The sequence below is a fragment of the Phodopus roborovskii genome, unplaced genomic scaffold, assembly GCF_943737965.1.
Source record: "Phodopus roborovskii unplaced genomic scaffold, PHOROB, whole genome shotgun sequence".
Classification (NCBI taxonomy): Eukaryota; Metazoa; Chordata; class Mammalia; order Rodentia; family Cricetidae; genus Phodopus; species Phodopus roborovskii.
This window is the reverse complement of record NW_026126485.1, coordinates 12,552,758-12,578,858: the sequence shown is the minus strand read 5'-3', so window position 1 is coordinate 12,578,858 and position 26,101 is coordinate 12,552,758. Positions and strand designations below refer to the sequence as shown.

Sequence of the window (26,101 nt, the reverse complement as noted above, 5' to 3'; positions counted from 1 at the left end):
TTTGGTAAATAGGAACACTGAGAATTGCTAGGAACGCCTCTCTTCTCTATAACCTGCCCCCTTGACTCTTAGCGTAGAAGCATCTAGGCATGCTGGGCACTTTGCTGTAGGTAACTGCCACGTAATTATATTCTTAGACTTCAGACTTGGAAATGAGTGTGTAATTTGAACACATATGATACTGGATGATGTTAAATGCTCCAGGCTACTGATCAAAACACATACCCAAGAACACTATCGAATTAAATGTCCATAAGTTGAGATATTACCAGCTTTCAGGAACTTCTTACACCCCAGTGTTAGCCAAAACATTTTTTTCTTCATTGGTTACATTAAAAAGTACAAAATTAATGTTTATATTGAATTAGTTGCATTTTAGGGGCTATGAACATGAATGTTTGTGAGGCTACAAAAGGGTACTGGATCTCTTAGAGTGGAAATTCAGGCAGTCGTGAGTTGCTAGACATGGGTTCTGGGAACCAAATACAGGTCCTTTGCAAGAGCAGTGCCTGCTCTGAACCACTGAGCCATCTTTCCAGACCCCAACATGGGTCTTTAAAAACAGAGTGAAGAACTCAGAAGCCCAGTGAAGAACCATCCTGTTGGAGAATAACGAACTGAAGAGTTCTTGAGCATCAGGCACTCCCACCAGTGAGCACTTTCCAATTTCCAAGTCAGGGTGGCTAGGTTTTATGTTTTCTGCTTGGTGAGTTAGTTCTATGTTGCCTCAGGGTGTTTTATTAGACTTGATCAGAGCCCTTCACTTAATGAGATGTAAGGCAAAAGCCTCTTGTCAACAGCCTGGTTTTCAACACATGTTTGTCAAACTCAACAGGAATGGATGCAATTGTGGTTGATTTGTTATCTTCCTCCCAACAGGTTCTTAGCATGATAATCAATGCAGCCTACAAGCCTGGGAGGGTATTGAGAGAGTTGCAACTGGTGGAAGATCCACACTGGAATTTTCAGGAGGAGACACTCAAGGCAAAGTAAGTATTCTTAATTCTGGGATACAGAGGATTTGTAATGTTTTCCCTGAAGTTTGGAAACTTCTCGTTCCTTGAGTGGATATTGCCAAGATGAATAAAAACAAACTGCAGATCTGCTGTGTCACAGCTCCATGTTGTACATGTGGACTTACTGTCTGGATTAGTTTTTATGACGAAATATCTAATGAAAGCAGCTTATGGGGTCAAGATTTAGTTTTCCCCATGGCTGATGGGAGATGCCATTATGTATATATGTTTCTCATACTGGTTAATAATAAAGCACTGTTGGCCAATAGGAAAGGAAGATAGGAGGGACTAGGAGACAAGGAGGAAATAGGAAGTAGTAAGGAGGAGTCAAGATGGAGAGTCTGAAGAAAGCAGTATGCCACCAGCTCCCCGGTAAGAGAAATACATAGATCAGCAGAAATGGGTTAATAATTAAGGCAGAGCTAGCCGATAAGAAACAAGTAACAGGGCCAACAGCATTGTATCAAATACAGAGTCTCTGTGTGTTAATTGGTGCTGGTGCTGCGGCAGGACAAGACAGGGCGGTGGCAGGCGGAAAAACCCGTACTCGTTACACATGGCCTCAAGGAGTTTTAGCCCATGCTCAGATGGCTCTATTTCTGCATCTTTGTTGAGACAGAACATTGTGTCAATGAGACAGTGTGGTTGAGGTTATTCACAACACAGTGGACAGGAAGCCACCACAGAAGAGGGATGAGGTGATTAGGTTTAATCTTCCAAGACACTTCCCCAGTGACCTATTTGTACCATCTTGGTACTACCTTCTAAAGTCTCTGCCAGCTCCTAAAACAAAACTGTCAGCTAAGGACCAGATATTTAATAAAAGGGACTTAAAGGGACATTTCACATCTAAACTGTAACAGAGATATTTCTGCTATGTTGAGCTGCCAAAAGCATTAAGGTTGCAAATATGAAATGCAGATTTGCTTAAGTAACATTTTGTACATGTGATTTTATGTATATGTGTGCAATGTGTATGTGCAGGTGTATGTGTGTGTGTTATGCAAATATGTATGAAGGCCAAAGAACACTCTCTTACCACATTCCAGTGGTTTTTTGAGACAGAGTCTCTCATTTTCCTAGAGTTTGCCACGTAGGTGAGACTGGATAAACAACAAGCCCCAGATATCTTCCTGTTTCTGCATTCTCCAGCTTGAGGATTACAAGCATATGTCACCTCATCTGGCCTCTTTAAATGGGTTTTAGGCTTGAACTCAGATCCTTGTGTTTGCAAGGCAAGCATTTTACTGATTGAGTCATCTTCTCATTTAAACATTCAGGAAACAAACAAACAAACAAACTGTGTTTATAAGGCAATAGATGACTTAGAGAAGAGAAAAAGATAGACAGCAGAGATGTCCTTTGTCATCATTACAGGATGTTTGTTAATAGTCCTCAATATTTGCTGTTATGACCTGTTAGTACCACTTAAAAAGTTATCTGCTTTAGAATGGAAACAAGTTAGAAATTGAAGACACTGATACATCTCTTTGACTTGTGTTATGTAAAATGGCAATGAGCTCTGGGTTCAAATATTGGCTGGCTTTCTTCTTTTATTTGGAAATTGGGAAGATGGCAAGATTTGCTTCATGTAAAATCTTTCTCTTTATTTCGTGTGTGTGTGTGTGTGTGTGTGTGTGTGTGTGTGTGTGTAAGAGATTTTTAAATTCAGGGCCTCTGTTAGTCAAACCAGCTTTTGAAAATTTTAGTTTGTTACCAGTCTCACTCAGTTACCCAGACTAGCCATACATGCTGTGTTTCTTGGGAAACCTTGAGATGGAGATCTCCTGCCATAGCTTCTTGAGTAGTTGGGGTTGCAGGCATGTGCCAACACACCTGGCTTACTTTCATTTCTCCATCTCTGAAAAGGAGAGCAGGAACACTGACACACTTGTTCTTGGTTTTGGAGGAGACCATAGGAAAAAGTCCCATTCTTGGGAGAGCTTCATGATGAATGTTACTTAGTGTCTAAGAGGCCTGTTATTAGTCTTTGATGGGTTTCCATATTGCCATACAGATAGCCAAGGATGACCTTAGACTTCGGATCCTCCTCTCCTGCTCATACCTCCCAAGTGCTGGCATTACAGCTATGCACCAACACATCCAGTTTAATCATTGGGTGGAAGCCAGGGCCTCATGTATAATTTGTATGGCCAGTATGATTTCTTCTGTTAATAACCTTTCCTGGTACCATGTATGTGGCTGGTGCTACCTACCCAGCATCGCCCTGTCATCTTCAATTCCATAAAGGCTATTTATACTCTTAACAGTGCCCTGCCCAATCACAAGGGGGGAAGGGAATGAAGGACAGTATGGAGAGGGTTTAATTTTACAAAGCAGAAAGCCAATGTCAGACAAAATTACGTGTCATCACTCCAAGAAACTCTTACAGTTGCCTCTCCCATAGCACAGAAGAAACAGAGCAGGTTTTTTTCCCCTTTCAATATTCCATATTCCAGGTTTCATAAAGGGAGAGTTTTCTGCCATAACAGCATTTTTCCCCAAGAGTTCTATTAGACTGATGCCAGAAGACTCCAGCAAGTGTTTACACAGAGAAATCCTAACTTACCGCTTTTGATTTTTTTCTGTACCACTCACTATAACATAGAGGCACCTAACAGTTATGGAAATAACCAGAACACAAACTTCTCAACTCTCATTAAAAGCACTGCTCTCCCTAAATCAGCCAGAAACTTATTCCATGACAGGAAGCATTCATTTTGTGAGTGTTTGCACTTATTTCCATGTTACTGAGTCAATGGGAGCTTTTATTAAATTCAGCCTGATAGAATTGAAACAGACACCTTGCTTTCCATCCTGCTCAATTACAGAGGCAACATATTACCTCTCCTATCAAGGATGGCAGGGTGGTCCTCCACAAAACCTTGCACAGCATCTTCTCAGGAGGAAATGCCTGTCTGCACGGGGTTCCTCCTGGCCTGATCATAGCAACCCCTCTAAGCAGCTGCTAATGATGACAGCTTTACAGGCAGCAGGAGCCTGCTAGTGACTGTTCTGCATGTTGTGTCACCTCTTTCTTTCTCATGGCAAATGACAACTTTCTAGAGCCTGACAACCTGGCTCTGCTTTTCCCTATGCAAATGGGAGGAGACTGGAGAGTGAGGCAACTTCTTCCTCTGTACTGAAAGGCAGGAGTGGTCTTTATTGTGAATGAATTACTTAGCAGAGGTTAGACCTGACATTTGAGATTGTAATTGTCTTTATTGCCTGAACTATAATGTTACAGTGTCTTCGGGAGTTGAGGGCCCAGTATAGCCTGCAGGGAAATGTTTGATGTCACTTGGCCTCTGTGGTGGCTCACTGTTTTGTTTTTGCTTTTTAAAATGTTTTTTAACATGCATTAATTATATATAATAACTAGTTTTGTTAGGACATTTTCCTTCATGTAATAGGGCATTCTCCTCCATTACCCTTGTTTATCTCCTGCCCACTCCACAGATCCTGTTTCTTCTTCCCAACTAGTTGCCATTCCACTTCATCTCCTCATCCTTCTGGTCCTCTTCCTACTGAAACTCCTCCTCTAGTGCTCTTCCTCTTAGCCCTCTCCCTCCAGGTCCTCCTCTTCCACCACCTCCTCCTTGTATTGGGGGATGGTATTTTCCTGAAAAAGTAAATAGGTGTTGTTTCCTGACAAGATAAATGAGCCTTTCAGAAGATTTGACCTGTAAATGAAATAAAACCCAGCATGATCATCACATACAGTAGTGTATTGATATTTCCCCCACCTTTTCATCAGTGATACCTTTCACACTACCAAGGAAAGGGATGCAGGCTTTGGGTAACCGTAAGACGTGTGCCTTGTCATTGTTTCCCAGCACGTGTCTGAAAACTGGTCCGCCTGTGCTGACAAAGGGAAAGAGTTCTGGTATCGTTTGTTGCAGCTGTTTGTAATGGAAAAACTTCCTTCTGATAAATGTTAGTATTCCGAGCTACCTGCGTCATTCTGAATTTTAGGATGAGGGGAAATTTTACTCTCTCCTTTAGGGGAAATCTAAAACAATTGAAACGCTTTCATTATATCACACAGATTCTTTCTGTCTTACCTCTGCTTTGAACGGCTTTGAGCCTGCGTTGGGGAACCCAGGTAGAAGATTCTTTTCCAGGTTCCTGCTGCAGCTTTGTTCTGCTTCATTGTCTTGTGGGCAGAGAGAGGCAGCAAGGCTAAGTCAGACCTTGTTTTCATGTGAGTTGTATTAGCTGTGGAGTTCTCATCTCTCCTGTACCAGTGGCTGCCATTCGGGTGCTTACTTTATCCCTCCTCTCGCTCTGTTGCTATTCTACAGGCTTCTATGTTAATGAGCAGGAGGATGTAATATGCACCATCCTGGAATTTGTGAAAAAGGGTTCCCAAGTAGAGAGTCTGATCCCTGAGAAAGTTTTTGCTCTCATTTGTTAGTTTTTGTTTACCTGAATCAGAGGAACACAGTTTGCATTCGTGGAAATACACCAGTGATTGATGAGCTTGCTCCGCTGGGGGTGTGAGTGGGGTGTTAGTTGTAAATGAGTCAGCAATATAGCATAGAGAGACACTTGCTTAATGAGCTTGGGATCATGGGTTTTAACCACAGCTCTCTCTCTCTCTCTCTCTCACTCTCTCTTCCTCTCTCTCTCTCTCTCTCTCTCTCTCTCTCTCTCTCTCTCTCTCTCTCTCTCTCTGTGTGTGTGTGTGTGTGTGTGTGTGTGTGACTGTATGTGTGGGTGCACCACAGTGTGTGTTGCATCAGGGAACTGGGGTTTCAAATCGATAAGACTGCAGAAGTGGTTTTCTGTGATTTGGCTGTATAGTGTGCTAGGCTCTTGCTTTCCTTCTAGACTCTAGAATTTGCTTTGTGTTGGCCCAGAAGAGTCAGCCTTCTTGCCCGAGTTCCCTGATGCCAGCTAGAGGTGCCTGTGGCTTTTCTGAAGACAGCGCCTCCATGCCAGGTGTGGCAATAAATCCAGATCCTGTCCTAGCCCGCCATGCCAGCATCACCCTGGCCTTTTAGTACCATTTGCAGCCCCTGCCTCTGACAGCAGGAAACCTGCTGTAAACACACAGTAAGAAGCAACTTTGGACAGGAAGGACTTGCTTTGGCTCACAACTGGAGGGCAGAGTCCAGCATGGTGGAAAACGTGCTCTAGCTGGTCACTTTGGTTCTACTGTGGGCAAGCAGAGAAATGAGTGCTGGCCTCAGCTGCCTTCCCTCCTTCCCCCTTTTTGTTCAGTTTAGGACCAGATCCCACAGGATGGTACCATCTGCATTCACTGTGGGCCTTCTTTCTTTAGCCTCTCTGGAAACATCCCCACAGACACACCCAGGGCCATGTCTTCTAGTTATTTGAATCCAGTTCAAATGACTTGACAATGACTATCCGCCATCACAACTGCAGTTGCAACTGCAGTACTACTTTATTTGATCAGATGCCAGCATCACTTCAGTACCCTCCCTCCCTCTGCATATCATATTGTTAGTCTCACATGCAGATGGCCTCCTTCCCACTACCCTGCTGCAGTCTTACCTGTCCAGGGACTAGTGCCTCCTGGGTAGACAATATTAAAGAGACCAGCACCTTTGGTCGGAAGGGCAGGTGCAAGATTAGGCAGATGGCCTTCAGGGATACCTGTCAGTGGTGGCTCATGAATATCTCTGGGATTGAAGAGGCCATCTTGATCGTCCTGGGCCCAGTCACCAAGCCTTTTTTGCTTCCTCCACAGTCAATAGCTAGATGGGAGCTGTCCTGGAAAAAATCAAAACAAGGCAGCTTTGGGAAGTTGAGGCAGACCCTAAAAGGAGCCATGGCTGGTTCTGTGTGCCTGCAGTACCCTGCCCCCAGAGGTGGGACAGCCAGACTGTGGAGGGACAGTCACTACACCTTGCTCAGTCCCTCCACCGCTGTGGAATCTAGACAGACATCTGAAAGGAAGCCATCATTATTTGACTGAGACTCAATTCTCATTTCTGTACATTTAGGTGGGCCTTTCCTAATTATGGGAGAGTTTAGTAAAGCTCTTGCTTTGTCAAAAGATGATACATTGACCTATGTATGTGGTTGTCATAATGAAGTACATTACTTTGTATGCTAACTTTAAAAGTTAATAAGACAAAAGAAAAGTCTCGTGTCTCCACTGAATCCACCTGAAGTGGGAAGGGAAATAAATGATTTCCCCTTTGCCACAGCAAGCAGCCCTGTTCTCTCCGTGTGTCTTGATGCACTCTGTCACTGTGGGTTTTCGACACGTACATGCTTTGTCTTTGAGTTCCCCTTACACAGTTTGGCATCTGACCTGGATTTCATATTTCTCCTGCTTTTTGTGTGTCATGTTATTTCATTTCTGATTTCAAAGACACTTTAAGATTCTTGATATCAAGGTCTTTCAAGCAGAGCTGTAGGGCCACAAACAGGGAAAAGAAAAGACTTACAAGGGAAAAATGTACCTGCAAAAAAATTACATCCTCTGTTTCCTGAAAACCTGGGGATATACCGTGTTCTCAGAGTGGGGCTATTCTTGTCATGAAATGCAACAACAGTAGAAAGCGAGACCTTCTCCCTGCAAAGTGCATCCCAGCAGCCATCCCCGGGCACAGAGAGAACGGTCTCTCTATAGAGGGTTCATGGCTGTTCTAGGGATAAAAATCAACATTGATGCAAAGCTATTAAATTTAAAGCATCATTTTGTCTACAAAGCATTGATTTGAGTTCTTACCATATAAAGGCCACCTCAAACATCAGAAGAATTGAAGACCAAGGAGGGTATAGGTCCTAGGGCATGAAAGGCCAGCGAATAAATACAAAGTACTTTTTATAGTTAGAGCTTAATTTTTTTGGCTGTCAAAACTTTGAAAAATGACTTATTAGGGAAAACACACTATAGACTCCAGAAGGACATTAATTTTTAAAAATCAAGATGGAATCTATTTAGTACTTTTCTTTCTCTCTCTTTTTTTTTTTTTTCAACACATTTTTTTTTTGGGATTGAGATCAAGGTTTTTAAAGATTGATTTTATCATCTTTAATATGTGTGTATGTGGTGGGAAAGGTGGTAATGTGTGTACATGAGTGCAGGTGCCCACACAGACTGAGGTGCCCATTCCTAGGGAACTAGAGTTATAAGGGTGTGAGTTTCCTGATGGCACTGGGAATTGAACTGTGTCCCCTATGAGAACAGAACTCACCCCTAATGGCTGAGCCATCTGTCTAGCCCTGGATCAAGGGTTTTAAAACAATGTTTTGCCTACCAATTTTGAACATGATGGTCTCCTTATTCTTTGAGCTTGTCCTCTGGGCGCTTTGACCTCTTCTAACTGAGATTTGGGTCCTCGGTGAACTATTGATTGTACACGCATCCAGAAAAGGATTAGCTACCCTTATTTGTGGCTAGCAAACTACACCCATGGTGGACAGCAGAGTAGATGACTTCTCCAGAGGCAGTTTTATTTATGGAGCTACCTGTCAGTCTCTCAGCCTAAAGAGAGACAGAAATTATTACCCTAAATTAATGGCCAGGGTATGGTGAAGGGCTTTGCTATTTTGTATGGATCCTTTGATACTTCTAGCCTACCGAAGCCTGTCTCTGTTGCTGTAGGAGCTTTCTTGTGGCCAGTTTGGGTTCTGTGGGTACTAAAGCTGCTAGTGCTAGCATCCAGTTCCAGGATTTCCAGGTGGTAACTGATTTCACATGGCTGCACGACAGGGTTTGGCCTGTTTTGACTTTCTTTTGTGCTTCCCTCCTCTTGATTGTGACCTTGCTTGCCTGTCACCATGCTGCACAGATGCCATTTATGAATAATAGAGAATTGCCCCTCATTTCAACAATGTGCAGTGTTGTCCTGATTAAGATGCAAAGATCTGGCTTTGCAAGGTTTTTCAGAGCACATTCATGATCCAGTATACACTGATACTTTTAAAAATAATAAAGAACACTTATTCGATCTCATTAGCTTCATTCTGAGGACCATGACCATTTGATATGTCCTATGCTTTACTATGACACACTAAGCTTATAGCTACGAGGCTCCATTTTAACATGGTGAAAACCTGCTACGTAGAAGTCTTACTACAGGAGATTTAATACTCCACTCTTTGTGCCCACTGGAGGGTAATTCTCAAACATCCAGGGAGATTATAAGGAAGTAGAAAAAGAAAACAGAAGCCACACACAGTACACTATACTATGTTATTAGAATATAGAGATGTCAATTTGGGAATGCACTTGTGCTGGTCTGTTTTTGCTGGTGCTGTCGCTGTGGTGAACGAAATGCCCGAGCTGAGAAAAACAAGTGGGGAAGCACTGGTTTGGGCTCAGAGCTTCAGGGGTTTCATGGCAGAGTATCGTGGTGGGAGTGGACGGTAGAACAGAGCTGCACACCTCATGGAAACTGTGTGAAGCAGAGCCATCAAGAGGGACAAGGGACAAGAGATGCCCTTGACTCATTTTCTGCAATTAGGCCCCTCTCCTGAAGTGTCCACCTTCTGTCAGTAATGCCATCAATTTAAGAATCCATGGAGAAATCATTCTGTTGATTAAGAGACAACTTGTGATCCAGTCATTCCCCCAAAGCCCCAAGGTTGGCTGCCATACATCTAACACCTTTAGGGGACAACTCAGATTCATCCCTTAATAATGCAGTGTCTCTAACCATTAGCCGGTGGTCTGTGTGCATTCTAGGATAGTTATGATGAGGCCCAACACAAAATCACAAACTTAACTTGAAACTTCATGCTTTTAACATGTATTTATTTCTATTTTTTGAATATGGGTATTTTGCTTATATGTATTTTTGCGCTCCATGTGCCCTCAATGCCCTCAGAGTCCAGAAGAGAAGATGGGATCCTCTAGAACAGTAATTACAGATAGCTGGCAGCTGTCTTGTGGGCTGCTTGGAACCTAATCCCAGTCCTCTGGAAGTATAGCTATTAAAAAATAATAGGAACTTTTGTTAATAACTCCATGTGCAGTTCTCATGTGTGAGCTTTGGAGGTGACAATATCCGTGTCTGTCATAACACCAAAAGATTAGTCATGCCTTCCAGCTGAACAAAGTCTGGAAATGGAATCACCATTTCTTCTCCATCCTTTATTTTCTAGGTACAGAGGCAAAACGTATAGGGCCGTGGTTAAGATCGTACGGACATCTGACCAAGTATCAAATTTCTGCCGGCGAGTTTGTGCCAAGCTGGAATGCTGTCCAAATTTATTTAGTCCTGTGTTGATTTCTGAAAACTGCCCAGAGAACTGTTCGGTTCACACCAAAACCAAATACAGTGAGTACAAAGGAAGGGAAAAACACATAACATGACTGAGCTATGTTGTGGTGTATTTGTTCTGTTGTTTTTCCATTCGAATAACTGGAGAACTCTTTAAGATCTGCTGTGCAGGTCGGTATGTGTTTTCAGACCAACATAAGAAGGGATGCGATGGTTCAAACCAGGATGGATTGCCATTAGAAGGTTTTGGGAATGGAGAAGTGAGAATTTCAGAGGACGAACTGATTCCTAAGTCATGTGGGTGGAAGAAAGTGATAATTGATTATTAGTAATGCTTAGGAACTCTAATTAATAAACTTCTTGTCCTCACACCCAGGATTTGTAATACTACTTTTTGTTTTTGTTTGATTGTTGGTTGGTTGGTTGGTTGGTTTTGTTTTTGAGACATGGTCTCATTCTGTAACCCAGGCTGGCCTAAAAGTTACTATGTAACACAGGCTGCCTTCATACTCCCAGAGCACCTCCTGCCCAGCCCTTTTGTGTTGGAATTACAGATATGAACCACCATGCTGGCTCCCGTAGCAGGAAAGTCTCTGGGCAGTTTTCTTACCCTGTCCTTTTCTCCCTGCTTAGATACTTCCCTCATTGCTCTCTCAGGCATATCCCTGGAGGATTCAGAAAGCATCTCCCTTCCTTCCCAGCTGTGTTTACTTCTCCACTGCTATGCAGGACTCTGAGTTGGCCCCACTTCCCATCCTATAGTGTTTGCCACTGCCAACCCCGCCCCCACCCAATGCATTGAGAGACCTCCCCTTGGACTGACTGCTTCCCTCAGCCCTGCATTTCCTCTATTCTGAGAACTTCCTTCTACTCTAGTAGGCTTCACTACTGTAGAAGCCTCTACCTGGGTCATCTCAGGCTCTGAAAACTCTAGTCTACAGTTTCTGAGCTTGCTAATATCTCCTTAGTTTTCTTTGGTTTCAGGACAGTGGCAAGGAAGTTGACTTTGCCAGACCAGGTTCTAACCACCTATTAGAGTTTAAGGGTCCACACAGTGTAATCAATGCTCTGTGAGCCACAGCCACCTATGACATATCAACTGCTTTATGGGAACCAATGTTATGAATCAAGACACTGTTCACAGTGTGGCTCTATTCTATACAGAATAGCTAGATCTACAGACAGACAAATTTAGTTGTACCTGACAAATTAACCTTCCTGTCCCTCAGAAGGTCATATGTTCTCTCTATTATATCCCTATGCCTTTCCACTAAGTCCTGGGTGAGATGGATCATGGCATAGAAGCCAGTCTTGCACAGGCTAGACAAGCATTCTGCCACTGAGCCACACCCCCAGGGCTTGGTGTTTTGACACACAGTGTCTTAGTTTTTTCCCCCGTTGCTGTGATTAAACATTGTGACATGAACAACTTAAGCAGGAACGGGTTTATTTTGGCCCATACTTCTTTTGGCCCATACTTCCAAGATACCATGCCAGCACGGATGGTAGTATAGTGGCAGGAATTAGAGAGGGTACTTCCAAGTTACAGTCTACCATAGCAAGAGCATTACAGTGGCCGGAGTTAGAGAGAGGTGGTCATAATGTGTCTGTAACCAGGAATATAGAGCATCGAGTACATGCTAGTGCTCAGCTTGCTAGCCCACTGTACTACACTCCAGGATCCCAAGCAGGGAATGGTGCCGCCCATGGTGGGGAGTCTTCTCCCTTCAGTTAGTCAAGATAACTCCTCACCTGCAAGGTTATGGGTCTTTCTCGGGTAATTCTAGATTTTGTCAAGTCGATAATTAACCCTAACAATAACATAGACTGCCCCTTTTTGAATTAGGCTGGCCTTGAACTTAAAAATTTTTTTTGAGACTCTTTCACCCTCTATAGCATACTGTATCCCCAGATGTTCACATCTCCCTGCTCATTTCTCCATCACCTTACTTTTGGCCAGTGGAAGGGTTTGCTGGGTAGCAACTGCTCCTGAAAGTAACTGACTTGACTTGGTTTGACTGAGCTGGTTTGAAGGCTGACCTCGCAAATATGGTTTCCTTTAGTCTCAGGACACTGGAGAAAGGGTGGGAGGGGTGTAGGAATTGTGACCTGCGAGTGAACTGAAAGATGATTCTGGACCTCATTTCATAAAACTTCAAAAGGTTTAGACCCCTTGGCATGAATATTGATGTCTCTGGAAACTGAGCTACAGAAGGAACAGCAACAATAACAACAAAAACAGCCTTTGGATAGAATTGGGACTATGAAGGGCAGGTTCCCCAGTGGGCTATGGCTCTTTGATGGACCAATCATTGGTTGTACTCAGTAAGACCATCTTCCTCCCTGTAGCCTATTATTATGGGAAAAGAAAGAAGATCGTTAAACCCCCCATTGGGGAAAGCACCATCGAAAGTGGGCATCCGAAACCAGCCAGGAGAAGAAAACGACGGAAATCTGTCTTTGTGCAGAAGAGACGGAGATCTTCTGCTGTCGACTTCCCAGCAGGCTCCGGGGAGGTAGGCTGTCCTCAAAGGGCTTCCAGTGTTGGAAGAGGTGTTTTTGTTTGGTTTTAATTTTAGTTATTCTGTGTGTGTGCGTGTGCGTGTGTGTGTGTGTGCATGTGTGTGTGTGTGTGTGTGTGTGTGTGTGTAAGAGAAGGCAGGAAGAATGAGAATGCAGTTGTGAGCCTGCTGTGGGTGCACCTGTTGAGGTTAGAAAACAACTTCTGGGAATCTGTTTTCTCTTCTCACTGTGGCATCCCAGGGTCAAAGTCAGGTTGCCAGGTTTGTGTCACAAACACTTTTGCCTGCTCTGTTTGGTTTTTGTGTGTGTGGGGGGGGAATAGAAGAGATCATGCTCAGCCTTGTGAAGACTAGGCAAGCATTTTACCATTGAACTACAACCTAACCCTTAAATTTTGAAATAGAGTCTCCCTATGTACCTCAAACTGGCCTTGAACTTTGTGTGTGTGTGTGTGTGTGTGTGTGTGTGCATGCATGTGCGTGCGCACGTGTTTGTAGAAGGCCTCCATGGACAAACCTTGCCAAGAGCTATGTTTTAGAAAGTAAAGTGAAGTGGCATCAGGGCCTGGCAATGTGCCTGCCCATGAGAGTCACCTCACTGTGCTCACTCAAGTCCCTATCAACCCACCCCCACTAAGCACATCCCTCCCTCTTAGGAGAGTGAAGAGGAGGATGCAGATGCCCTGGAGGATGACACTGCAAGTGAGGAAACTGGCTCCGAGGTCCGAGATGACCAGACAGACACCTCATCAGCAGAGGTGCCCTCTGCCCGGCCCCGGAGGGCCGTGACCTTGAGGAGCAATTCAGAGGCTGTGAAGCGGCCTCCAGTGGAGAGGGCACGAAGGGCCCGCCCAGTGCCAACCACTGCATCTGTTGATGAAGGAGACAAGGGTCCAACTGCTAGGCCTGAGGAACCAGAGGTAAGCTCAGAGAGTGGAGGGTCCGTGACTCATCTTTAAGGACATAGAGTAGAGCTCAGGGTATGATTCAGAAAAAAAAAAAAAAAAAAAAAAAAAAACTATTTAAAATATCAGAAATGACCATAGATGCTCTGTCCAAATTCCTAAGTCCTAAGAACAAAAGCATGATTTTACCTCTTGGTAGAGGGGATGAGGAAACATCAGAGAGGTGTTTCTAGGGCTGGAAAAGTGTCTTCATTTCTGGGTGGTGTTAAGCCCCCTGAACTTTCAGTCAGGTAGGTAGAGAAGGTCCATTCCTCCAGTTGTGGATCCTCAAATGCCATCTCTGCATCTCCCATTTCCACACTTGAATTCTGCATCACTTTCTCCTATATGGGACATGTCTCTAACGTCCTAATACATTAAATCAGCATACTTGACACCCCTAACCCTATAGGTGCTGTGCGAACAGCTGCAAAGGTCCTTGGCACCATCTTAATGAACGTGAATGGTGACTGAGCTGTACTGCATGGGTCTGGCTGGACGGCTTAGTATCTGCTTGTGTTGTAATCAGTAACTGGGCCCTAGAAGTTCTGAACCAGGCATTCAAGATTGGCAGTCACTATGCCATGGGGTCAATCTCAGATGTCATTTCTTAGGAGCCATCCATTCTTCACTCTTTCTTCTTTTATTTTTATTTATTTATTTTTATGTTTTGAAACAGGGTATTTCATACCTAGCGCTTCGTAGTTTAGGCTGATTGGCCAGCAAGACCCAGAATCCTCCTGCCTCCACTTCCCCAGCACCACCAGTTCTTTGTTTGTTTGCTTTTTTTCTTTTTTTAAATGTATGATCTGGATATTGAACTTTGATCATTATGCCTGCAGGGCAAGTATTTTGCCATTCTCTCCTAGCCTGGCCGTATGCTTTGTTGTTACTGTTCTTGAGTCTTTGGAGATACCCAGACCATTGCAAGTTAGAAGTGACCAGAGACAGGTTGCTAAGAAACTCCATAGAGACTGAGCTCTGTGACTGTCTGTGTGTCCAGTGAGAGACCAGAGAGATAGGAGTTCTGGTCCCACAGTGTGCTTGAGGCATGCAGATTATTAGAAAGATGTAGCTGGCCCTACAGTGTGTGGTGACAGTCCTCTGCCTCCTTCCCTGCAGGAAACAAAGCAAGAGGAGGAGGAAAGACTGATTCTGGAGAGCAATCCACTGGAGTGGACGGTCACAGACGTGGTACGATTCATCAAGCTGACCGACTGTGCGCCCTTGGCCAAGATCTTTCAGGAGCAGGTACAATGGCTTGCTATGTTGTAGGCTTATTTTCTAGACTCCAGTTCTTTTCTCTCTGTGTTTGTATGTTTGTGCATAAGTATATGTGTGTTTATGTGTGTGCACTTATGTGCATTCGTATGTGTAAGAATGTGAAGCCCTGAGGACACCACAGGGTGTCATTGCTCAAATGATATCACCTTCTTGAGACAGTTTCACTCACTGGCTTGGAACTCACTTAGTAGGCTAGACTGATAGGTCAATGAGCCTCAGGGACACACTTGTCTCTGCCTCACCTGCCAAGTGCTGGGATTACAGGCATGTACCATGACACCTAGCTTTGTAAAAATGAGTTGTGATCATGTCCTTATACTCCCTGGGAAACTACTGTACTGACTGAGCTGTCTTTCCAGCCCAAAGACTAGATCCTAAAGGAACTATCTATCTTACCTGGCTTTTTCATGACCTACCAGGTAGGAGTAAAGCCTCAGGTGCCTTTCATCTGCTTGTTATAGTTGACACCTGTAAGTGGGCTCATCTATGGTGTTTAGCACCTGACATGAGAGAGAGTGTCTTGTTTCTGGTTCTTAATTGTCTCATAAGGATGAGGGTTTTCTGACAAAGACAGGAGTGGACCTCTAGGTACCCCCCCCAATTCACACTGTAGCCCACTCTGGTACAAGTGTGCTGTTGCTGTGATAAAATGCCCACCAAAAGCAACCTGGAGAGGAAAGAGTTTATTTCCACTTTCAGCTTAAAGTATTTCATGAAGGGTTGTTCAGAAAGGAGCTCAAGGCTGGAACCTGGAGGCCAGAACTGGAAACAAGATGGGACTTGCTTGCTGGCTTGTCCACCAGCTCAGCTCAGAGGTCTTTCTTATATTTTATATTACCCAAGGCTACCGGAGGCGGTGCCACTCCCAGTGGGCTGGGTTCTCCCAAATCAATAATTAATCCAGAAAATGTCCCAAAGATGCCTATAGGTCAACATGATGGGGACATTTTCTCAACTGAGGCTTCCTCTTCCCTGATGACTATATGTTTAGTTGACAAAACAAAAAAAAAAAAAAAAAACAAAAAAAAATCCACAGCACAACATCGCAGAGTAAATATGTCTTTTTAAGACCTAATATTATTTAGTTTTCCATATAATTGATTCAAGATATGCCTACCTAGTGTATTTTTAGATTTAGTAAGCTAATAATTAGGGAAGATAAATTTTAAACATTAAGACAGAAAGAAAAAAGTCTGTTTTCCCAATTACATAGGGAATTTCCTATCTTTTGGTCCATTTCAGTGCAGTAATATGTTGTAAAAAGCAAATCAATGAACATCTTACTCCTCTGCTTCCTACTCCCAGGAGTGGAGTTCTTGGTATACAAGCTCTTTTTCCTTGATATCCACGAGACAAAGTGATTAATCTCTTCCATTCTGGAAACTTCTGCAGACTCAGAGAAGGTCATATAGAAGGCATGAATAGGAGGCAGACAGGAGGGCTGGCCCTTGGCTTTCTGGCATTCACTGCTCTTCTTTTCTGGGTAGAGACAGGGAGGCAGACAAGGAGACACACTGAACTAAAGAATGAGGGTAATGGGCCTGCTCCCTTCATTGCAACAAACAGATAAGACAGAGGAAATGGCAGTCTGTAGCTTAGTTGATATGGAGCTTAATCATAAAACTGCATCTCTGTCTTAGAAATAAGCACAAAGCAATAATAGTTAGAAAACCCAGCATTTTCCAAGATTGGTACTTAGGCATAGTGGCACCACCAAAAATTGACCATAACCTAAGCAGAAACCTGTTGTCTTCAAGTATATAACAGATTCTGTCTATGTAGGTTTAAATGCATCACCATGTGTGTGTTGGTCCATGTGTACTGACAAACACCACTGTATGCTTCATGATGTCCAAAACATGACAATGAAATGTGATATTCATAAAAATCTCATTTTCTTTTAGTTTAGGCTCCAATGTTCCACGCTCATTTTAGAAACATTCTATTGTGAGCAGAATAAAGACGAGACCTTTGTCACTTCTAGATCCTGAGTTAGGTGGGAACTCAGGAATATGTGTAGCATGAATGGTTGCTAGGCTCCTGTGTTGCTGCCTTCTATAGATTCCTGGGAGATGTTGACTCATGGGGAGGGATTAAGTAAAACTTCCCCCTTTATCTCACCGCTAAGCCCAGCTTCCAGCAATATTTCAGAAAGTTCCAAGGAAATGAACATTGCTGGCACTGTAGATTCAGAGTGGACAAAGGCTTCCTTCACCCACCCCCTCTGCCATCAGCTAAAAGCTTTGTCCTTGATTTAGATGTTAGGTGGGCTCTAATGGATGAGTCTTGTTCCCAATTAATTTTGCATTTCACATTAGGGATTTTCAACTGTTTAAAAAAAAAAAGTGTTGCCTGCTGGGCTGCATAAGTGTGCGGACACTTGAGTCCTTTCTGGCCCATTAGACTTTTAATGACTTATTTTTACTAATTTGTTCTATCATCATTTTGCTCAAATGACAGCACCCTGATTGGGCGAGGCCTCCGGCATTTTCTGAGCTGTCACATGAACTAGGTGCCTGCAGCTTATTCGCTGTCTGGTACCGGAGATCACAGTGTACAGAATGGTAATAGCTGTGTGCGTTCACGCCTAGGGATGTTAGGAATTCGGAGACGGTGCTAATCACCAGGAGCGACTGCAGATATTACACAGTTTCCATTACCAGCATCCGTACCTTTTATTTCTGAAATGCTGTAGCAGTCTCTTAGTAAAATCTATTCTCAATAATTTCATGCTGCAAATCTGAACATTATTCAGTGAAAGTCCATGCATCTGTAATGTGTTTTTCAACACACACCCTGAATAGCGTGGTCTGTGTGCTCGCTCTTTGCCGATCAGCCTGCTCACAGGAGAAGCACACTGCCTGAGTAAGTTGTTAGTTTATGAAAACTTTAAAGGATTGTTGACAGCTTTAATTGTCTTTGAGGGTTTCTACTTCTTCATTTCCATTGGTCCACATGTTTGTCCATTTTCATCGCAATTTACAGGAGAGAAGTTTAACTTCTGTTAAACAGTCTGTAGTCAAGTGGGCTGCTATTTCTGAGTTCCATGGCAGTGTCATTGAGGAGTACCATGGTGAAGCAGATCCACACTCTTATGGGTGATAGGAAAGCAAACAAACACAGGGGCAAGGTCCAAAGCCAGCCCTCAGTGACCTACTCAGTGCACACACCTAGGTCAGGTCCTGGTCCTCAGGATCAGATCACTATCCTAAAGCTTTAACATGTTAGCATTTAGGATGGACCCTTTAATTCATGTCATCACCACGCAGATAGCTCCTTTAAAGAACTGCCACATCTGAATCAGAATTCTGTACAAGTTACTAACAATTTTCCATGTCCTTAGTATAACTTTCGTGATGTATATCATGTAATTTCTTATTCCCTCAAAATGTTCTGCAATTATGGTAAGTCTGCTTAATTTTTATGTTGTATATTTTATATGAGTCCATCTCCTTAAAATTAGTCATCTATTAGTGATTCTATTTAATTTAACAACTGATCTGTCAGTGTTTATGAATGTTACAGGAGCATATTTATAAAAATTCAATCAGCTGTGAGTCTGGTGTGTAACCCACACAATCCACAAGGAACAAAAACAAAACCAAGCTTCTTCTAGACTGAACTAAAGCTTACTCTGAGACACTTGGTACAAAGGAATTTCCCACTCATTCTTCTATGCTTTCCAACACCATATCTGCATCCCCTTTGCAGAGCTTTTTCCTGTTTACCCTTTTCTCTTTCCAACCCCACTATGAAGATGCAACAAGCATTGCCTATATGGAATATTCAGCAAGAGTGAGTCCAAATTAAGAGGAGGCCTAGGATTAGTCTTTGCACAAGAGTGGCAGCAAGGTGACTCAATTTCCAACCCTAGCTGTTTTTAGCAGGCGGCATGGGAATTAGAGGCCTGGCATGATCTTCTCAAAATCACAACTCTCATCATTTAGGGAGAATGGGAAATGAATCGAGAGCACAGAAGTAGCAATAATGGAACCTCAGGTGGCTCAAATATGGACAGACAGAATTTTAAGCACTTCCCATCTCTAGATATCAGGCCTAGTTTGGGGTGAATTTTTCCCAGATAAAAAGGAAGGTGAAGGATCTCTGGTTAATCAGTTTGTTTCGTTTTAACCCTTTCCTTCCACACAACTTCTTGTACAGTGATTTTTGGGTTTTTTTTTTTTTTTTTTTTTTTTGAGTTCATCTTAGCCCCAGATGTCCAAAGGCTGCTTCTGTGGAACTCGGGAAAGGCAGGCCCTAGATAGTTCCAAAGGTGGCTTCTCTCTGCTTCTTTTCCAGGCTGCCAACCTTGACAGCCACACCAGACAGTATGGAGTATTTCCCACACTCCAACCCATGACTTCAAAGCTAACCCCCCTGTAAACTTGCTCTCATCACTGTGGCTGGCTGAGTAGGAGAAGGGAGCTGAATGTTCCTTCTCATTTGTTCTCCTCTGAGGAAGTCTAGGAGCAGGAGGAGTGGCATCTTGTCTGAAAAGGTCAGAGAATGATATTTCAGGGTCCTTGGCATCATTTGTAAGTGGTCTCTTCCAGTCTGCATGGCGTCTATGAGATCTGCCATTCTCCTTAATGCCTTGACCCCAGGGCGGCCTTTACCACCACATTGCACAACAAGCTATGGAACCCTGTCCCAGAGAGAGGATGAAAGAGCATAGTATTTCTTTGAACAATTAGGCTGACTGCCCAGTATCTTCTATGTAAGGTCATTGTAGAATCAGTTTCTGAGTTGATTCCTCATCTCATGACTTTTATTTATCTTATGTGTGTATGTGTATGCTCATGTGCTCATGTATGCATGTGCACATGTTTATATGGAGGCCAGAGGTCAACATCTGGTATCTTCCTCAATCATTCTTCACTTCATTTTTTAAATTTTTTTAAAATAGTGTGTGTGTGTTTACAAGTATGTGTGTGTATGTAAGTTTGTGTTCAGATGTCCACAGAAGCCAGAAGAGAATATCTGATCCCCTGGAGCTAAAGTTAGAACTAGTTTCAAGTCTTCAGCAAGAGCCATCTGTCTCTCCAGGCCCTCTACATTTCTTTTTTTTTTTTTTAAACAGGGTCTCTCACTAAATCTGGAATTCTGACTGGGTAGCACACCCCAGAGATCTTCCCATCTCTGCCCAGTCATACACAGCTACACCTGAACTCTGGTCCTTGTGTTTATATAAACACTTTATCAATGAGCCATCCCCAGACAAGGTATTCTTTTACAGCACTCACAGCCAATTCCTGGGGTAAATAACTTCAAGAATGGCATATAGGTGCCAAGCATTGAACTCAAATCCTCTCATGGTTTGCTGACAGAATTCTATACAACTACAGCTAAGGTTTTTCAGTTCTATTACCTACATACCTTAGTATATTAAAAAGAGTGAAGGGCCTCTAATCAGTCATATTGGTTATCTTTACTGAATTCGCCTGCAACCAGAGCTTCATTCAGCTGTTAGCCCACATTCTTCATCCCTTAGATGAAAGGGTAGCTTCTGTGTAGAATTCAGGGAAGCAGGTTCTTGGGGGAAGGAAAGAACCTCAAAGGTGTTCTCTGTTACCTGTGCTCCAGGTCACCCAGCTGGGAGTGGAGTATGTACTCTCCTCCACATTCCAACAACAGTCCAAATGGACTTTTCAATGTAGGGTTGATTTGAGGTATCAAACAAAGACGTAATTGGGAGATGCCCAGACCAGAGTAAAATGGTGGTCGATTGTAGTTATGAGGTTATAGTTTAAGCAGAAAAACTGCATAAGATATAGTACTGAACTGGGTCATGGGAGAGATGCCAGTTATAGTAGCTCGGGAAACCTACACCAACTAAACAAAACTATAAAGCTGGGTAGGGAGGTGAGTGTTCTTGCAGATTGGTGAAACTGGAGTCAGGTTTGTACTGAGGCTCCTGGAGTGGCAGTGACTGAAGGGTTGGAAAGAAACCGTGGTAGCAAAGACATAGCAGGTATAGCTGACAGTGAATAACAGTGGATAATAAAACACTTTCCTGAAAGCATCAAGAGATATGATCCTGCAAAAGAGGCTATGTTCTTCTCCACCCAGATCTGGAAAGTAATGGAAGCAGGTCTTTACCATTTAGTCTTGAGAACTAACTTTATTATAATTTCACACCCATGTTAAATCTCTACCCATTCATGGAATATTTGTGTGCTGTTTGTGTTCTGAATACTGTACCCAAGTCAATCAAGTACATTCTGGTTGAGCGAAGGGTTTGACAGTCGTGATCACTGTGGTACATGTCGTCCGTGTAGGGTGTTGCTTGTCCAGTACATTTATTTTAAGAGAGTCAAGTAGAAAATGGTTTATTTTTATGGGTGGTTTAAGGTTCCCAGCATGGCCACCTTGGCAATTAGGAAGGAGGTGGTGTAGTGGGATAGTTCTGTGGCACTGACCACGCCCATTGGGGGTGAAGCCATGGGCGGAGTGACCTGTGGAAGGAGGTCGGAGGGAGAGCCAGGAAAGGCCCTCTTGCTGGCGTGACTCGGACAGGAGAGGGACAGGAGAGGATCGGGTTGAATTTCCTGGTGTTCATCTGTCTAGGTGGTAAGTTATTTCTCCCTGAATAAACATCTATTCGGCCTATTTGTTTATCCTAATCCTTATTTAACCGTGTCAAGGTGGTGGTCTTAAAACCTCATAATCTTCACAGTTATGCTCCATAGATATTCTACAAACTCTTCCCTAAAGGAAAAAAAAAAAGTTTTGGAAAAGACTTAAAAGTGGGGTGGGCTTCCTTGCATCCCTGGTGGTCTGGATCTATTATCTACTTAAAAGACATTTGTTGTTGTTCTCTGAGGTGTTGAGGGTAGATCCAGGGGAACACAGCAGCTGCCTATCTCTTGCTTTATTGATGCCTTCTCCAAAGCAGTGCACTGTGCACTCAAGGAGCACCCTTGTTGACTTCTTGACCTCCATCTGCACCTCATCTGTAAGATGAGAGAAGATCTCTATATGAACTTTGTTGTTATGTGGTTTCTATAATGTCTACCTAAACAATGGTGAAAGGCTGTTGAGTCCTTATGGTTCATGAGAGCCCAGAGTATAAAACCTCATGTGGTTGAAATTCTGCAGTCTGAGTTGAGTGTATTACCATTGACTCTTAGTGTCACTTTATACCTCTGATCCAGTCTTGGTATAGAGATCTGGCCAGCCTGGTACTCATTCTTGTGGGACTTTTAATGTGCCGCTTCCTTCTGTTTACTCATATGTCAACTGAGATATCTGTTGTCACCTCACAATGATTCCCTAATGTGTAGCTTGACACTTTTTTCTTGCTGTTTTAAGATTCTGTCTTTCTTGTGGGTAATTTGACTACACTATGTCCTCTTGTGGTGTTTTAAGCCTCCTGGATCTGAATGTCCATATTTTTTTTTTTAAGATTTCAATTATTTGTGACTATTATTTCATCAGTTAGATTTTTTACCACCCACACACTCATTGAATATTACTTCATTTAGTGGCATCACTTAGGGCCCAGTTGCTTCCTTTTCCCTCTTTCCTTTTGTGTCTGAATTCTCTCCAGGTATGGAGTTCTCCCTGCCCAATTGCCGAGACTCCCACCTGTGTTTGTTGCTGTTTACTTACTTGGTTCTTTAGCTCCAGGGTTTCTGTTTGGTTCTTTTTCCTAACCTTCATCATTTGGCTAAATTTGTCTTTTTAATAGGAGCTATTCTCCTAATTTTATTGAACTGTCTTGTCTGTATTCTCTTGTATCACGTTTATCTTCCATGGAGCCATCCTTTTGAATGAAAAAAAAAATGTTCATTTCTTTAGGGGTGTGTCACTTGCTATTGGGTTCCTCCAAAGACATCATATAGTCTTAATTGTTTTGCATACTTTTTATGTATCTGTATCTATTGTACATCTGGCAGATTGTTTATCTTAATGCTTTTGGAGGGTAGCTTCTGTACTAAAAGATTTTCTTCCAAAGATGTTTTACAGAGGGCCGTTTGATTGGCATTTTATTTATTTGGGTCCCATTTGAATATAGCATAGTCTCAAGATTTCATCAGCAATAAATGATGGTTTATGACATGGTACATGTAGCACTAGTGATATAGGCTGGCCATTTTTATCACTATGTGACAATGGGAAAATTTAAGTGGGCCAGGTATAGTTTGTGTGTGTGTGTGTGTGTGTGTGTGTGTGTGTGTGTGTGTGTGTGTCTATCTTTAGACACATATATACACACACATGAGTGAGTTTATGTATTTTCCTCTGTAAAATATTACACTATGTTAGTTGACTTTTCCATCTTTGATGTCTTATCACCTATCCTGTGATATCAGACCTTACAAAGTAGTAAGAAACCCTTCCTTCCTTCATCCCTCCATCCCTCCCTCTCCCTCCCTCCCTCCCCCTCCCTCCCTCTCTCCCTTCCTCTTTCCCTCTCTCTCTCTCTCTTTCTGTTTGGATTTTTGAGACAGGGCTTCTCTGTAGCTTTGGAGCCTATCCTGGCATTCACTCTGTAGATAAGGCTGGCCTTGAACTAATGGAGTCCTGCCTGCTTCTGCCTCCTGAATGCTGGGATTAAAGGCACACACCCCCAAAGCCTGTCAAAACTCTTATTTTTTAATATCCAGCAATTTTATGGCACTTAGAAGGACCTGGCCTGGAAGGAAGAAATTACTGTCCCTGAATGGTAGGCTGAGCTTGGGAAACAACTTGTGGAGCCTCCTATCTGTCCCATTGCTTGTCTCCACCAGCAGAGGTTTAGGAACTTCAGGGAAGCTGAAATATTCTCAACAAAAATTACTTTGTTGGTGCTGGAGAGATGGTGTAGCTCAAAGGGTAAAGCACTGGCTGTACACGCCAATGACCTGAGTTTGTATCCTCAGAGCCTGCATAAGGTCCAGAGGCAATAGTGTACATGTGTCTGTAATCTTACCACTCTCCTGTGAGGAACTGAGAGACAGAATTCCAGGCCAGCTAGCCTCAGAGAGATACCCTGTCTCAAGCATGATAGAGAGCAAGGACCAAGATCCAGGATTTTCCTGTGACTTCCATCTATATCCCCATTCTCTATCTCTGTCTCTGTCTCTCTCTCACACACACACACATTTTATGAACATAAGCATCCAGTGGCTGTCAAGTTAATTGTTACCTATGATAATATGCTCCCCAATTAATAGCAGTAAGAACAGTTCTTTATATATTTAGCTCCAGGACAAAGCTTGACATCACAAGCACATCCTTCAAGTATATCCTACTTCTCTAACATGGTTTTATCTTCTGACAGGACATTGATGGCCAGGCACTCCTACTGCTGACTCTCCCAACAGTGCAGGAGTGTATGGAGCTGAAGCTGGGACCTGCTATCAAGTTATGCCACCAGATCGAGCGAGTGAAAGTGGCTTTCTATGCCCAGTATGCCAACTAACTCAGCTGGCTTTCTTGGGTGTAGTGCCTCTCTCTCGTGATGCTGTGTTTGTGAACGTTTCCAGGAATGAGACCTTGATTGTCTGGGCTTTGTGAAATGGTACATTCATTGAGGATCTCCAAAAGCCAGAAGCCCAACACCTCCTTCATGCACCAGCCTGTTTGATGGTTCTGTTTCTAAAGCACATAGAAGGACCGCAGCAGCAGTTTCTGGGACTGTAGTGAAAGTTCGGAGATGGAACCTCCCCAGCTCTGGACTTGCTTCTTCATCTCCGAGTTTCATTTTTCTCCCACCCAAACTAGGCAGCTTCCTGTAAGCCAGGTTTCCTTATACTGAGCTCCAGGTTCTTGGAAAACTGAGATGGACTGAGTGCCTCCAAGCAGAATCCCTGACTCGCTGGCAGCCTTGCCTGCCTCACTCTCAGGTTCTTCTACACATGTATCTGCCCCACACATGCAAACTACTGTGGTTTAGAGTCCCCAGCTGTCCCATTTGATCTCGTCGACAACTCCTTTCTCCAACACAACTGCAGGTTCTGTTTCAGGATGCTTATATAAAATTACGTGCTAAGCTCTATCCTCTGTCGGAAGAGGTGCCTTTTCACAAGTATGGCTGCTCACAGTAGACAGCTACTGTGTAAGCAGAGCCTAGAATGCTGGAGGTGGCAAGCACTCTCCATAGTCTCCTGCAGAACCATAGCTTCAATGTTCTAAGATCACTGTGACCAGTCAGGAGGCCAGTTTAGGGAAATGCCAAATTGAAGGAAGAGCTTTCAGAGGGCAAGCATGGGAAGAGATTTGGGGAATTGTTTTGTGAACTAGATGTATTCACTTAGAAATGTTAACACATCCGGTCACTGCAAACGAGCCCCTCTGCACCTCTCTTCTGGCTCACCACACGTGAGTCAAGCATGAGAAAGCAATAACATAGCACAACATAGCAGAGCTAATGCTGGATCTGGACTCAGTTGGTTTCCATCCCAACTTTGCTAATGACCAATGTCATGTCCTTGGGTAACTCCCCACCACTCTGGACTCAAGCTCCCATTGAAGGAAAAGTTAAGACCCTTAGTGGTGAGGCATTGTGTATACATCTCCCCCAGCTTTCTCCTTGTTCTTGCTAGAGGAGTCCAGGTGGACCAAAATGAGACAAAGAACAGGGCCATAGAACTTAACCTTTCAGTTCCCACATTTCAATCTCTTTGAGGTTGCTTATGAAATCTCACTAAGTCGTTTATAGAATATTCAGTGATTAAAAGATTTGGCTGATCTTTCTACCCAGCACTTCATCTGTGTTTTCTCATGAGTGGTTCAACATGAGCTTATAGACCCAAAAGGGCTGAGGTACATTATGACATGGAGGCCACGCCCCCTGTCCTTTTAAAACCATGCAAGGAAACCAGACTTTGACTCTGTTTAGGAGTGCATGTTCATCTGGGGAGCTTAACTTCATTCCTATATTGATTTTATGTTAATCTTGTCTCTTTGACTAGAGTCTCAACTGTCCCAGAACATGGTATGACAGGCTGATAACTGCTTGTGTTTTTGGCAACATTTTTAGGCATGGCAATCTGCCAGGCTTTCAGAAATGTGATTGCTTTTGCTAACAATTCTTGAGATTGTGCAATGGTTGCTGATCAGCCAGAAAACAAATTATTTGTGGTTGAGACTCTTTCCAAAAGCTGCTTTTCTAATGTCAAGCTATAGACCTTTGGTGAATAAAT

At 43.2% G+C, this 26,101-nt stretch overlaps 1 protein-coding gene across 2 annotated transcripts in view; it reads left to right on the top strand.

The window, feature by feature from the left end:
* The window catches only part of Sfmbt2 (Scm like with four mbt domains 2), a 155,662-nt gene extending 130,787 nt beyond the window's left edge, over positions 1-24,875 (top strand). For both annotated transcript variants that reach the window (XM_051194829.1, XM_051194828.1), the window contains exons 15-20: positions 880-989; positions 10,104-10,279; positions 12,572-12,738; positions 13,401-13,664; positions 14,811-14,939; positions 24,238-24,875. In XM_051194829.1, the coding sequence (XP_051050786.1) occupies positions 880-989; positions 10,104-10,279; positions 12,572-12,738; positions 13,401-13,664; positions 14,811-14,939; positions 24,238-24,378 (987 nt within the window). In that variant the 3' untranslated portion in view covers positions 24,379-24,875. The remainder of the gene's footprint in view (positions 1-879; positions 990-10,103; positions 10,280-12,571; positions 12,739-13,400; positions 13,665-14,810; positions 14,940-24,237) is intronic.
* Positions 24,876-26,101: the final 1,226 nt, after the last annotated feature.